The sequence below is a fragment of the Rhamphochromis sp. 'chilingali' genome (genome assembly GCF_963969265.1).
Source record: "Rhamphochromis sp. 'chilingali' genome assembly, chromosome: 10".
NCBI lineage: Eukaryota > Metazoa > Chordata > Actinopteri > Cichliformes > Cichlidae > Rhamphochromis > Rhamphochromis sp. 'chilingali'.
In genome coordinates, this window is record NC_137937.1 from 35676055 (window position 1) to 35690715 (window position 14661).

Here is a 14661-nt window from a genome sequence, read left to right on the forward strand (position 1 = left end):
CAGCTTTTGTTTTTAGCCCTCAGATGTAAAAAGCTGATGATCTATGGTTGTCTCCTTGCCAAGCGGGCAGTGTGACCTTGACCTCAAGGTCAGACTAAGTTTTCTGGAAATCTTGCAAATGCAAGAATTTGAGAATAAGGTGATGTAGAATTTTGAAATTGCCATACATGCCTACTAGGAGGCTGAGGAGTAGCACTGGGGGTCCCTGTTGCCACTGATAGCATGAGATGGTACCTGTAGCCCATTCAGGTTGCACAGGCAGTCCAGCTTCTACAGGATCCAGACGGTTTGCTGCATCTTTCAGCATAATCTCAAGAGTGTGGAGAAGTTGCCAGGACATGGGCCATTTCATGATGAAGTACTCACTAACCACTGACACTTAAAGAGTTTCCTCTTTAATGTCTTTGTTTTTTCTGTCCAGTTTGGGGTTTCACTAACTCAGAGAACATTAAATGAGCTCAGATTTACCTTTAATCTAATACAATATTCAGGTTGTTACACTTGTACATTTGTGACTCCACAACAGGACAGAATTTGAGATTTTTTTTCTGGCAAATTAACAACTTTGTAATTTCAGGGAATATCTATTTTTTGGGTTTGTTTTTTTTTTTAACGTAGAGATTTTTCTCATTTATTGACCACTTTAATCTCATAGAATATCCAGATGTTCTTTGTCATAAAATCAGAAACTCAGATTGCTTTTCTCTGAACATTAGGAACCATCAGTAGTCATAATACTTTTCAGTTATTATCACCATTAAAGCGTCACTGAAGCCCCTTGAAACTCTAACTTCAGTTCCCAGAGGTCTGATCAACATTAATGGGAAAGGAAAAGCATCTGGAGTCATCTCAAAGTTTAAAAACAAAGTCTAGCTAATTGTCATTGTGTTCCTCTGAAAATTACCATCATTTCCAGCTGTGTTTTATTTTTTATTTATTTTTTTAAATGAGCATCAGTATTGGAGCATCATTGAAGCCCCTGAAAAATGCTCTCAGCTCACAGAAAGCAAGCTAATTTTCATTTTCATTCATGACAGCAACAACACTGGGGTAAAAAGTGTTTGAAGTCAGGTCTGTATGATTTAAAAAGATTGGACGGACTATTTGTGATATTATAATCTCAGGGAATGTACTTTTTCTTACATTTTAAGAAATATTTTTCTTACATTTATCACTTAAATTTCAAGAATATCACAAGCTTTTTTCTGTAAATGTACAGCTATATTGTTGGATGGTATGATTTTTTTATCCTCTGACTATAACATGCTTCCTTTTAACCACTGAGGAGTCTTGGTTAAAAACACTGGCACCAGTCATTCTTATGTAGGACCCAAACACAGCACCTAAAGATGGTTCAACCACCAGCAGGTGGCACCATACACTGCACAGACAACCAGACAACAATAAGTGTGTCAGAGAGGAAAGATTCCCCCCTGCAGAAACAGGATGTGTCCAGACATGGGGGTTTATACAGTCATGTGATCCCACTCTGCTCCTCCTTATCTCTTATGTAATCCCCATCTCAGCCGTGGGTTGCCCCCACCCACCCCTCACAACTGCTGACCTGAATATGGTAATTGTGACCACTTATCTGTAGAGGTATATGTTTTCTTCCTCTAGAAACTGATGTGCGGAGGACATAGATGTCTTGAGGAGTACAGTAATGAAAGTCTGTAGGTCTGTGTGATGGATTGTTAAGCCTGCACACGGCAGCTGTCACACCACTTCCTTGTTGGCAGTGTGTGGTGAAAAATTTGTGTTATTTTCCATTGCTGATGGTCATTAAAATGTAAGGGAGTGTTGTTAAGAGATCAATTTACTGAGGAAGTAGCATGCCTTTAAAATGGCCAAAAATGCTTTGTAGGCAGAAGAAAGACACAGATGAAGATAAATCAGGCTTTTTAATAATGAGCAAGTTAATAAAGCTGGATCAGGATAACACACTAATTCAGTTCAGCTTGAGGTTTGTTTATTTCTCCATCCACTACATTCTTTCCAGGCTGTTTAGTGCTCCCCTTCCTCAACCAAACTGCTTAGTGTGTCACTCAGGCCGCCCAGTAACAGATGAGTATTGGCTGGGTGCTTCTTATGGAAGCCTGTTGCTACCAAGAAAAGCAAATAAGCAGATATGAAGGCAGGCAGGCAGAAAACAAAAATTATAAATAATAATCATTGTAACAGTTTCTTACCTTTAACAAAGTTATTTTAAAAATTATCAAAATTCATATTTAGTAAATTAAATTTTTGAGGTGATTGTCAAAAACAGCTTAGCTGGATGCTAAACTGTGACAACCAGTATCACATCACCAAAATGTTTTTATTGATTAATTCATTCATTCATTCATTAGGTGAAAAATTAACTAATTCGGCTTCATTCTTGATACATATAGGTAGGGCAGGGACAAGGGCAGTTAAAAACATTGGCACCGGTGGTTAGAATAAACACCATGGTGGTAACAGGGTCACTCTACGCTACTCTATACTTCTGTTTTAAGTATGATTAATTTGGAAATGAACAAAAAAAATAAAGGAAAATATGAGATAGAAGCCATTGTTATTCAGATTTTTTATGATGATGATAATGTGAGTTTGTGACAGCCCTATTAATTTCATAATTTTTAATTGTTTAAATTTGTTAGTGTTGTAAATATAAAATATAGTTCTAGATTGTTTCCCCCTTTTATATAAGCTACAATTTTACACATCAGTGAACTCCTTTTTAAAACACATTGTTTATTATGACTTTTATGTAATTCCATTTCATTTGAGAGGTTTTTACCTGCTGGTAAATTGTCTTGTTTCTAGGAACAAAAGCACAAAGGATAATCAACGGGCTTACCATAATTAAATTTTTCATTTTTATTATTTTTGGGGGTGATGGTTTAAATATATAATTTGTTTTCTTTTTAATTTTTTAAAATTTTACTTAACTAATCTTTTCTCCTTTTATAAAATGTTGTTTTAGTTAACTAATGCCATTGCTTCATGTACCTGAATTCTCTACACTGAGAAATGAATGACTGAAGTTACGTGTGCCATGATGCTCAGGCTGAGTGGGTGGGAAGGCTGAGATGGTTTGGACATATGCAGAGGAGGGATAGTGGATAAACTGGACAAAGAATGTTGAATACATGGGTGGAAAGGAGGAAGACCACAGAGGAGGTCAGTGGATGTAGTGAAGAAGGACACGCAGAGGGTTGGTGTGATAGAGGACAATGCTAGGGATAGGGTGAGATGGAAACTGAGGTGGTGACCCTTAAAGGGAGCATCTGAAATAAGATACTTTCATAAGTTATTTTTTATTTACTAAGTAAGAAATTTTTTTTCATGAAAAATAAAATTATATTTTATATATGATAATTTTAATGATTAAAAATACTTGAATTTTGGTCAACTGATAGATGGATTCTTTTTTTTATTAGTTCGATGCCCTCATTCATTAATCTTTCTTTCTTGCTGGCATCAGTGGGCTTCCATACAATCTCCACTTACACCAATCATAACAATGAAAAGGGCGGGGCCACATTGGGTTAGGTTGTCACTCTCATTGGGTAAATAACAAACCACCCACTTATTTTGAAGCCTGCCGTTTAGGAGTCACGAGAAGTTTAACGGTTAGAGAAGCTCAAGGAAAATGACACAAATGAACCGGATGAAAACGGCTTCACTGGAGTGGTTCTGACAAGCAGACGACGCCCGCTTGTATCACAGGTGCCGTCCCGTACTTTGTTAGCCCACCTGCACTCGGGGCGGCTCGAGGAACCGCTGTGGCTGCTAGCGAAGCTCGTTAGCCGCTAACCACCGAAGCTAGCGAGCTAACTAGACGAATCGCCCGACCAAGTGGCGGGCGTGAAGCTAACCACGTCAAGGCTGGTTTTGGAGGGCTGGTTGGCTGAATTTATTCCGTTGAGGAGTTTATTTCCGCCCTTCTTCTACAGTGCTGCTCTTCTTCCCCGTTTCATTGTGTCGGAGCGTCCTGACTGCATGCACGCATGCTAGCAACTGCCACAACTGGCTAGCGTAAGCTAAAGTGGCAGTTTTTGTTTTTGTTTTTGACGCTGTCGCCGGTAAGAGATTTCGGAACGCGGTTGTGTCACCATGACGCGTGGTTATTAAGTGGACTTTTTAAATGTCGTGCAGCCCCTCTAGGAGAACCAGACGCGGAGCATGCAGGAGAAGAAGAGAGTCCAGATAAGTAGATAGGGGACGCGACCGAGTTAAACTGGACTGCGGAGTCGATTCGCCTCTGATTAGGGATTGCATTTTGGTTGGCCCTGACAGAGAAAGGAAAGGATGAAGAAGTTTTCGAGAATGCCAAAGTCTGAGAGCGGTGGGCTCGGAGGGGCATCCGGGTCCAGCTCCAGCTCCGGAGTCAGCAGCTACTTCGGGAAAGTGTTTTCAGTCGGCCGGTACCAAGTCACCGTGGAGGAGCTTGTTGCAGAGGGTATGTATCGCACATGCAGCTTAATGATGGTAACGGGTTTATTTTATGGCTCGTGTTTGTTCTACTGAACATCTCCTTGTGATAGAAGTAGGTCGCTCTCCTCTTCCAGGCAGTTGCCACTTAAACTGGGACACCGGGGATTTGGTGCATGGCTAGAATTAAAGCTTTCCCCATACAGCTGTGGTTTACATCTTGCTTCAGCTGATCCAAGACTAGGGGAGTGGAGAGGAGAAGGTGTGGGTTGCCCTCGGGGTCCAACCCTCCTGTGTCAACATAAAGCAGTGTAAAAGTCACTTTTGCCTTATCGAGAGTCTTTAGCAAGGGTTAAAACAGTTTTGCCCTCTTTAAAGCATTTGTGTAGTGCTTGTTTACAGCAGCAGTCCTGTCATTGGGTACAATGCAGGAGAAGATTTCTCTCTAATACGAGAGGGTACTCCCGTATTAGAGAGAAAGCCACACCAATCAGATGACCCCCTGTGAGCAAGCACTTGGTTATGGTGGGAAGGACAAACTTCTTTTTCTTTTTTTTTTTTTTTTAACAGGAAGACTTCTCCAACAGAAATGGGCTTAGGGTGGGGCTCCCATCAGGCCTAGCCTGATTTATTTAGTTATTTATTTTTGGTGGGGAGACTAAGGGGAAAAAAGCAAGCTATAAAATATTAAAATAAATGTACAAAAGCATTAAACATAGAAATCAAGAAATGGTGTTAAGCACATATGCATAGTCAGCTAAGAATGACCTACTCCAGGTTAGGACAGGAGGTACACATTATTAATACACACTACAGTAATAATTAGGAATGAACTAGTTTTGAAAGACTGATTTCCTGCTGTAGCTTGTTTTGAGATATTACATCTAAATGTGTGACACATAACTTTGAAATTAAAATCTTGAGAATAAAAACATTTTATCTAGTTTCATTTATCTATGCTTAGTGTGTGGTCACTTGTCCAAAAGCACCTGTTAAGCTGAGGAATCCCTGAACTCTCTGGCTGTGTGGGGAAATTTAAATCAAAGTAGAAGTCTTTCAGTCTCAAGATGTAAAAACCTACAAATGTGAACTTTTTTGTTTTTCCTTTTTTTGTCATTTAAATTGAGCTGTGAACTGTGTTGAAAACTTGGTACTGACTTTATTTGGCCCCTGGTTTTGCCTGCTCTCTACCACTTTTGAAGATGTGCTTTGCAAGACTTCTTGGAAAGATTTAAAAATTCCTTCCTGATTTTAACAACGCTTTGTGTTCAAAAATGTGTTCACAAATGTTGAAACCACCTCCAAGCACATTCAGCCAGCCGGGCAGAGACAAGAGGAAGTGTGGAAATAAACAGCTTTTGAGCAAGAGTTACTGGTTCACAAATTGTCCAGTGCTTATCAAAGCATATTGATTGAAAACATAATTAGAAACTTTAAAGGTAATTCAGCCAATTAGACAGCTAATTAGTCCTTAGAGTGGTTTTGTCAAACATGCAGCCCAAAAGCCACAACCTTCAAAACAATGGTGTCAAAACTGCCCCACTGGATGAGTTTGCAAAGAAGTCACTTATTTCGGCAGTTCCTTTTCTTTCAAATTCATGGTGTGGTAATGCCAGCTTCCCTACAAATACCTACAAAGTTTAAAGTATTCCTAAATATTGACCAGATATTTACCAGCCTTGATTTAAGAGTAAAGATTTTACACACATCAGATATTGTTTTGATGTCAATCAGAAATATGCTAACATTTGGTTTTAGATTTTACTTCGGAAAGGTGGATATCTTTGCCCATTACGACGCACACCACTCGAGACGTTTTTGTGAATACTTTTGATGTGAAATGTAAAATCAATCTGGGAGGGGAAGAGAATTCCTCTTGTGTAGGAAGCAGTTGTTTTTGCCTTTTTGTTAGAGGATAATGTGACTCTAATGAGATATTTCTGGGAAAGTGTTCTAAGAGATCATTCTCAAAATAATACATATAAATATATTTATGAGTAGCCTTTTTTTCTTTTTCTAGTTCCCCCTCACTGCTGACTTCTTATCTGATCACACTCAACAGCATGTTTGACACTATTTTACTCGATTGCTCAGATTTTCTCCCTGCTGTTTGAGGACTAATTTAGTCAAAGGGTGAGCCCTAAAACTAAGCTTAATCTGGGACAATTTTAAAGGAAGTTTAACCTCTCTGGTCCCACCTAAAATTAACCAGAAGAGACATTATAATCAAACATATTTCTCATCTCAGCCCATAATCGTTCTGTGTAAGCCTGTGCTAAGTGCCTCAGTGGTGACGAGCATGTCTCTTCATGCAGCTGTAAACACGCTGTAAACTTGATCTCACTCGCCCAAATTAAAAACAAAACAACACAACTCTTCCTGCAAGCAGTCATGAGTCTGTGTCATCATATAATCATGTGCAGAGTCTGTGGCTGGTTTTTCTGCCCTGTAACCTTTGCTCATCAGTCTGTCCCAAGCTAAAGAGCTGGGTGTCTGGACTGCATGGTTAATCATATAACAGAATATTTCATTTCACCAACTGTGCCTGGTACATTTGAAAGTAGATGAAATGTTAAAGTGGAAAAAGTGCCGGTGCCCGTGTGAAAGGTCTGTATGAAGGTCTAAAATCTGTTTATGGCTGTGAATAAGCGCTTCATTGCAGCAGTTTTTGTCTCTCTGAAACTTTTACTTCAGCTCGAGTAAAGATGACTTTTTAGTCTAGACCAAACTTGAATTTGCTGCGACTCATCTGGTCTTGTGATGATCTAGAAGAAACGGGAGGTTTTCATAGGTTGGTGGTTTTATTTATTTTTTTTATCTTTGTCTCCGGATTTCTGCTGTCCCTCTTGAACAATGTTTTGGTTGGTTGTGTGCTTTGACTGATTGCTCTCTTACAGTATATTTCTGTGTTAAATTTATTTGTCCCATAACCTAACATGCACCTCCCTGGAAATTTAACAACATGTTGCCATTGACGCTGTTCATACAGGTATAAATACTGGCAATGGTGTCGGCCGCTGGCATAAGCCAAGTCGTAGACTCGACGTAGATTCATTACAGAAGCATAATACAGGGATTACTGTTGTCTGCGTGTTGTCTTATCAGGACAAGCTGTGTTGCACTTTAATCTAAGGCTCCTGGATTAGTGCAACCGCCATAATCATGATTTTGCTTCTTAATAACTATAGTTTAAAAAATTTAGCACAAATGTATAAATTAACATTTTTTTTAAAGCACCTGGGAGAGGGCAGCTTTATAAAATTTAAAAAGACAAACATGAAATGGTAATGTATGTTTGTTTACTATCATTGAATTTCATTAATGTGTCTGTTCTCTGTCCAGTTAAGTAGCTTTCTGATATGCAGTGTCCAGTGTAATACTTTCCCATACTGGCTCAGTAGATCAGAATTAATTTATATACATAATCTAAATTTGCAAAATTACGACTTACAAAGCTTGTTCCCTTTGAGACCCATTTTTCAGGTGTCAGTGAGACAGTTGCTGTCAGCCTTGAGCAAAGTTAATAAGACACTAATTTAAAGATTGATGCAAAAAAAGGCGGTTTTTGTTTCAACGTGTTCTTCATTCTCTAACGTTGTTGCTGTGTAAAACAAAACAGTGGAGGACAGGAGCAGCTGAAAAGATACTTTTTTCTTTGCAAATAATCTTTGTGAAACAGATGATTTGGCAAAGGACTCTGTTTGCTGCTTCGCTGCCTCTTTGAAGCTACCTCACTACCCCTTCTGTTTGTTTCAGAGAGGCTTCGTCATAAATTATGACACCGACCAGACTCGTGTATATATTATCACAATGTTGTCATATATAAAAGCCCTGTATTTGTTACAGTGCTCGTCCCATGCTCTAACCATTCAGCAATATTGGACCTCCAACCACTAACCAATGCTTGCTTAAATGTTTGCTGAGGTTTCAGGGTTTGTGGCCAGAAAAGCTTGATCTGTTTGATCTTTGGTGAAAATGTTGTGTTACCTGCTCAGAGATTACAAGGCAACTTTGCACCAGGGCACATTTAAAAACGAGTACGGTATTACAGTTACAGTTGTACGCACTAAGTTGTCTTTTAGCCGAACAGCAACACCGATGCACAGTCAGGATAAACATGAGCAAGCACATTTCAGAATGTGCATTTGTGTTAAAAGTGAAAACAAATTCTGAATCAATTGCTGAGTCTGCATAACACGGGTTTGTATATGTGTAAAGTGAAACTAGTCCTGTAATGACAGCAACACAGTTGGGTTAAAATTACATGTGAGGCAAAGCTGCAGCTTTAACACTGGCTCATATTGAACTTCCTGCTATCGTAATCTGTTCAGATAACCCACATTGCATCAGTTTGTTTCCTGTCTTTTCATGATGCCTCCACACATCTAAAGATAATGAGCCTCAAGTCAGCAGAGACCACGGTTCTTGACTTGACTAAAACTAGATTCCTTTTGAGATTATTTCCTCTCATAGTCCTGGTGGAAATTCACAAGAAGAAAGCTGTTGCATTAGTGTGTAATGTTTGCTCTAAAAGGAAATGAACAAAGTCAAAAACACAAAAGAGGAAAAACTTACGATGTTTGATTTTATTGGAATGTCAACATGAGAAAAAGACTGACTTAAGACAGCACAGGCTAAGTTTTATGATCCTTATCCTACAGTTAATGAGGTTTACGTTTTCAGCAGACACTATAATAATAACTAGACTATACCGTTTATGGAAAAGTTGCAGTTGGATGTTTGTTAAAAATCTGAAGGGAATCTATTATACTTGTATCATAAAAAATGACAAAGGAGGAAAGAACTAAAAAGGAAGGGTTATTAAAAAATAAATCTGTCGCAACTAAAAAACTGAAAATGAGATTTATGAGCATTTAAATTTTTTCTAAAATTGACAAGTGAACTGTTTTTATCTCACGTTGTGATGAATTTATTGTGTCATTAGGTATTTGTCTGCAACACTAAAATCACTGGAAAAGTCTTTAAAAAGACATACTGGAAGTTCAGTATGCTCAGTGTGTAATTCTGGGTCACTCATGCGACTGATGTCAAAGTACTGAATGGATCATGTGAGGTTTTTTAGAGTGGCTCATCTCTTGGTACCTCATTCAGCTATTATCCTGCAGCTGTGCCTGTTTAATGAAAAGCACGAGATTCCTGTAAAACCAAGCACACAGTTGTAGTTTGTAAGAAAAGAGAAGCTGGGGCACTCCGCATAAAATCAGTCAAATCTGAAATGGTTCCAGGCTTCCCAAAATCACTTAATTTTTCAAAATCTGTTCAACAGCTTTAATGTTTTTAATGGAGCCATGCATATTGCAGTGAAATCACTAAAACAACCACTTCAAATGTCACAATCTAAAGCTAAAATAGTATTTTGTTCATAGTGAAGCTGCACTAATTTAATGTTTATGATGAAAAGTAACAGAAACAAGCACCGGTGCTCTGAATGTTGATTTGGTTTCTGATGATTAACTGGGGAAAACTTAAAATTGTGAATTTTTGGGGAAACCTTGATGTCGTATATCACCATGTAGGTAGGTGGCTGGTCAGAACAAGTTATGATGTAATAAAGGACTCCTTTTCACTGTATTTTCATACCCGGCTTATCTTGTAACGGTGTTTCCCTTTGCATTGCAAGACTTGCATGTGTTTTTCAGTCCTGAAATTTACATGGATATCTCCTGTAACGTTACGAGGGCTAAAAAAAATAAGTGCTGTAAAAACATTGCAAGTTGAAAAGTGCTTGAGGTCTGTAATACCGAAAATATTCCCATCATGAAGGTAAAATTTTGCTAAACTTAAATTTAAGTTATTATGTAGGATTTGGTTGAATTTTGAATGATCATACACCTTTGTTTTTAGTTTTTTTAAAAAGTGCAAATTTCAGTCCCCTCAAAATAAAATTTTGTGAAGTTCAAAAGTTTTCTTAACACCATGTGTTTATCTTTTGGTTTTCCATTGAGACATCTGCCCAGCTGGACAGTTTGTACCCTCAGTCATTTCCCTCCACTCCCTCTTTAGCCTCTGTGGTTTCTCTTGAGCTCTGTGCGATGCTGTCTTCAAGAGGAACACAGAAGCAACTTGTGAGAACAGGATGCATCTGTGAGCAAGTCACTCTTTCTCTCCTAACTCTTTCTTATCGTGCACACTCCCCTGTCAGGGGCCTGTCGGAAAAGGATAGAAATTAATTTGATTAAATATGGGCTTGGGATAAGTCTGCACTACACCCAGTGGCCAGTTTTAGCTACAATTCTGAGATCTAATATAGAAGTTGCACAGTTATTTAGTGCTCTGTGAAGGTGTTAATGTTTAAAACAGTCTTTGTACTGATTCAGTTAATTTGTAGTTATATTTGTGCTGCGATTAGGAGGAAGTGACCAGACCTAAAATTTGCTGCGCACTAATTTCAGCAGTGTTACACAATTAGAAAGGATATACCACTGAAAGTTTATTAACTGGCAGACCTTTGTACGAGGCCATTACAGTGAAGAGAGAGCAGCTCAAATAATGACGTTGCAGAAGTAGACTGAAATGAGATTCTTCTATAGGGTGGCCAGGCCAAGCCTTATACATGGCTTATTTGGTGTCGTTTTGGCTTCATGCGCACATCTTCATTTGATCGAGTTGAGGACTTCACCATTTCAGTGATAAGTCATTACAGGGATTCAGAGAGAGGAGAAAAACTGCAGCAGCTTTAAAATATTTAGACATTCTGGGGAAACCCACTGAAAATCTGTGATCACGTTGGGTTATGTCTTCTTCCTGCTGATGCAGTTGTTGTGAATTGTGACACCTTATTGTGTCTTAAGCACCAGTGTAAATGGTTATGATGCTGCACTAATGTCACAGTTGGCACACGACAACCAATGCTGTGACCATCAGCACGGCTCAGGGAGGGAGCTCAGACCAGTTGCTGCTCTTTTATATTGAAAGTAGGTAGTTGAACTGGTTCTGTCATCTTGAGCAGGATGTCATTGTGAATCCAGAGCTTAGACATCCCATGTGACCCCGGGCTGCTTTGGGATCTTTCAGGAGGAACTGGAAAATGTTGCTCTGTAAAACTGGAATGCCCTGTTTAGCCTGCTGCCGGTGCACCCCAGCTTCAGATAAGCAGAGTAAATGCTTGGATAGACTCTGTTGATTCTACTGTATTGTCAATGAAAGGGAATGTATCTTAAGTTTACAGCCCCTGACAACAAGGTCAATTAGCCTGTCTTGTGTATTTCACAGCTATAAAAGCTGGGTCGGTGGCTTTCATTACTCAATAAGTTTTGTAGTCAATAATTTTCTCTTTTCACCTGCAGTAAGCACAGGTAGGTCGATTTAGGAGTGTGCATTATGACAAATTACTGTTTTACACAGCAGACACCTGCTGCATAATTGACAACAGAAGAAGCTCCTCATAAGTGGTGTTGATGATGGTCACGTTTTTACAAGCGTTAAATTACATTAGCTTGGGTTTCACTGTACAGAAGTGAGTAAAAGGGATACTGTGATCCTTTTGGAGCCACACAGTCACAATCTCCTACAAGTTGTCCCTGAGGAGGAGTCTGAAATTTCATTTAGCTGATGCCTAGCTGCTGTTTGTAGATTTTTGCAGTTCTGGTGGAAAGCACATTCTTGTTATCATGACTTGTGTGTGGCTGATTACAGACGAGGCACAAAAAATGTTTTAAGTGATAAATGAACTGACATGACGTGTTTTGTTTTAGTTACCATGCTAAACAAGCACATTTTCAGAGAGCAGATGATGTTACTTATCAATTGAAGCCTCGTGCGTACATTATGCAAATGTGATTCTTCTGTTGTAGGTTTTTCCAGTTGGATGTGCTGTGTAGGCAAAAATTCAATAAAAATGTGTTGACTGTAGCTGGACAAACTGTCTCTGGCTAATAGCCCTGTAACTGCAGTCAGAATACTTCATTAAGCTGTTTGCTGAGCAGACACTGAGCATTTAGCAGGTAAACTGCCTCTGGAACATATCTTGTTGCATAATGGCTCCACCAGACCACCGGCCATAACAGGACTGCTGTACCTACCACCTCCTGTAGGTACAATTCAAACTGTTCGTGTTGGCATGTGTTTGTAAATTCTTGGTAGAAACATCACTGCTGCTTTATAATTAACAGGAAGACCTTGGGTTAGTGGTTTCACTTCCTATGTTTGCAGTTTTACAAGCACATTAACTACAAGGTTATAATTCATCAATGCCTTGTTTAATGAGGGTCACCTCCACCTTTTAAGCACATTTGCTCTTGTTTTTCATACATTTTTCTCCAGTCTTTTTCATGTTGAAAGCTTCAAAGCAAGCTCATATCTCAGCTGACTAGTCTCCACATTTTACGTAACACAAGGATGTCGTAAAACACAACTTTTATTCCCCCCCCCCCCGAACATGCTGACTTCACACACGTTCTGTTTGGTTTCACCACAATCTTGAAACGTATGCAGTTGGGGCTCTGTAAGTTACAGGCTCAAGAGTTGACAGCAACGTAGGATTTTCAGTCGTGACAGGGACTACGCAGATCACGTAAACAGGAGAAATGCAAACACAGTTGTCACGCAAATTGAACCTTGTTCTTTGCCACTTTTGATCTGGACCGTTGTCACGTGTTCACCACGCAAGCTTCACTACTAGAAATTTGCAGAACAAATTTATCAATGCAAATGAGGTCACATGAGAGCAGTTTGCAGAGTATATCTGATAAGTTCTTCAGTGGGATATTCTTCAGCAGCTTTGTGTTAGACAGGGGAAAATAACAAATGAAAGCTCATGCTAAATTAAATATACTGCAGATATATCTGCTTCCTTTTTGGGTCTGACACAGTTAAGATAAAAGGAAAAGAGTTTGGCTTGGGGCTGAGCGCTGTGGTTGATAATGGAATTAAGTAACAGTTTCTTTCCTGAGGTAGAGCAATGGAAAAACTATACTCCTAAATTTGGTGTGTTTACAGTAATACTGGTACGGACTTTCAAACTGAATACTCAATACTTCCACAACTTGGCAGGTTAGTGGTTTCACCATAATAATTTAAAGGCTCTACACACCTGAGTCAATGACGGGTGTTTAGGAGGAAAAAAAATTAAGCTTCAGGTGACCTTGGTCAGTTGCAATGAAACAATGTTCACACAGTCACTTGCACACAGTAATATGTATTCACCCCCATCCACCAAGGCAGAATGCAATCAACCAATTAGGAAACGCTAACTATTAGGCACATCACACATGTGTACTGTTGGTCAGCTAACTTGAACATTAGTTTTGTAATTGAGCCTCTAGAAGCCAAAAGAAAACACACATTTTTAGCATTTCATTTATCAATAACATCCGGTCACAATACTTAAGTTTTCAAACTTGAAATCGAAAATTGTTCTGTGTCGGGACAAAAAGTTGCTCTTTCTCTTCTAGTGCAAAAAAGACCATATTTATAGGTTTTCTGAGGTAGTGCTGTGCTTCTCGTGACTTGATTCTGGTAAGGTAGACCACCACTATTTCTTCTTAGTTGCTGGTAGACTTTTCTCAGCTTCAGTCTGACTTTTAAGAGAAACATTTATTTATTTATTTATTTATTTTAGACAAATAATTGTGCTGACCTGTTAAATTAACACTCTTAATGTTATGGGCAGGCAGGACCAACAGGACTGATGTTTGCTAGGTCCAGATTAACATTTATTGATAACTGTTTGACACATGAGCTTTATTAAGTGTTAATGTTTCAACAGCATCTGATCTGTTGAAATTGCTCATAAAATGTTCAGCGTTGTGAACGGCGACTAGGGTTCATGAGTTCTAGTACTAGAGAAGGGAGGGGCTGTTCACCTGAATGCCTGTCTGCCTGTAGGTCTGCGCAAAGCTGTGTGTTCATTGGAGTAAGCAAAGATGGCACTGTTGGCAGTACATGTGCAAATGAGTGTCTAATCCGATAGTCATTTTTAATATTGATTAATATCTGATTATCAGTTTTATTTATTTTTGACAACCCTGCAGCCTGATATATTTGAAGAGATGTTTTCTCCTTCTTTTACTTCTTCTGGTAGAAGAAACTGGTAATGTGGTCTTAAAGACCAGGGTACAGGAACCTGTAAGCGCTGAGATGTTTTGTTGGTGTTAATAGGATTAAAAACAAACAGGAGCAATAGATGATGGTATCCACTGGTTTCAAAGCCTCAGCTTTGGAACTTTGGAGTGGTAAGAAATCGGCTCACGCTGGACTTTTAAACTGTGCAGTGCCCCCACACTG

At 39.0% G+C, this 14661-nt stretch overlaps 1 protein-coding gene across 1 annotated transcript in view; it reads left to right on the top strand.

The window, feature by feature from the left end:
• Positions 1-3549: 3549 nt before the first annotated feature.
• Positions 3550-14661, top strand: part of bmp2k (BMP2 inducible kinase) — a 55736-nt gene continuing 44624 nt past the window's right edge. Inside the window, exon 1 of the mRNA XM_080895072.1 lies at positions 3550-4444. Within this exon, the coding sequence (XP_080751198.1) occupies positions 4294-4444 (151 nt within the window). The 5' untranslated portion in view covers positions 3550-4293. The remainder of the gene's footprint in view (positions 4445-14661) is intronic.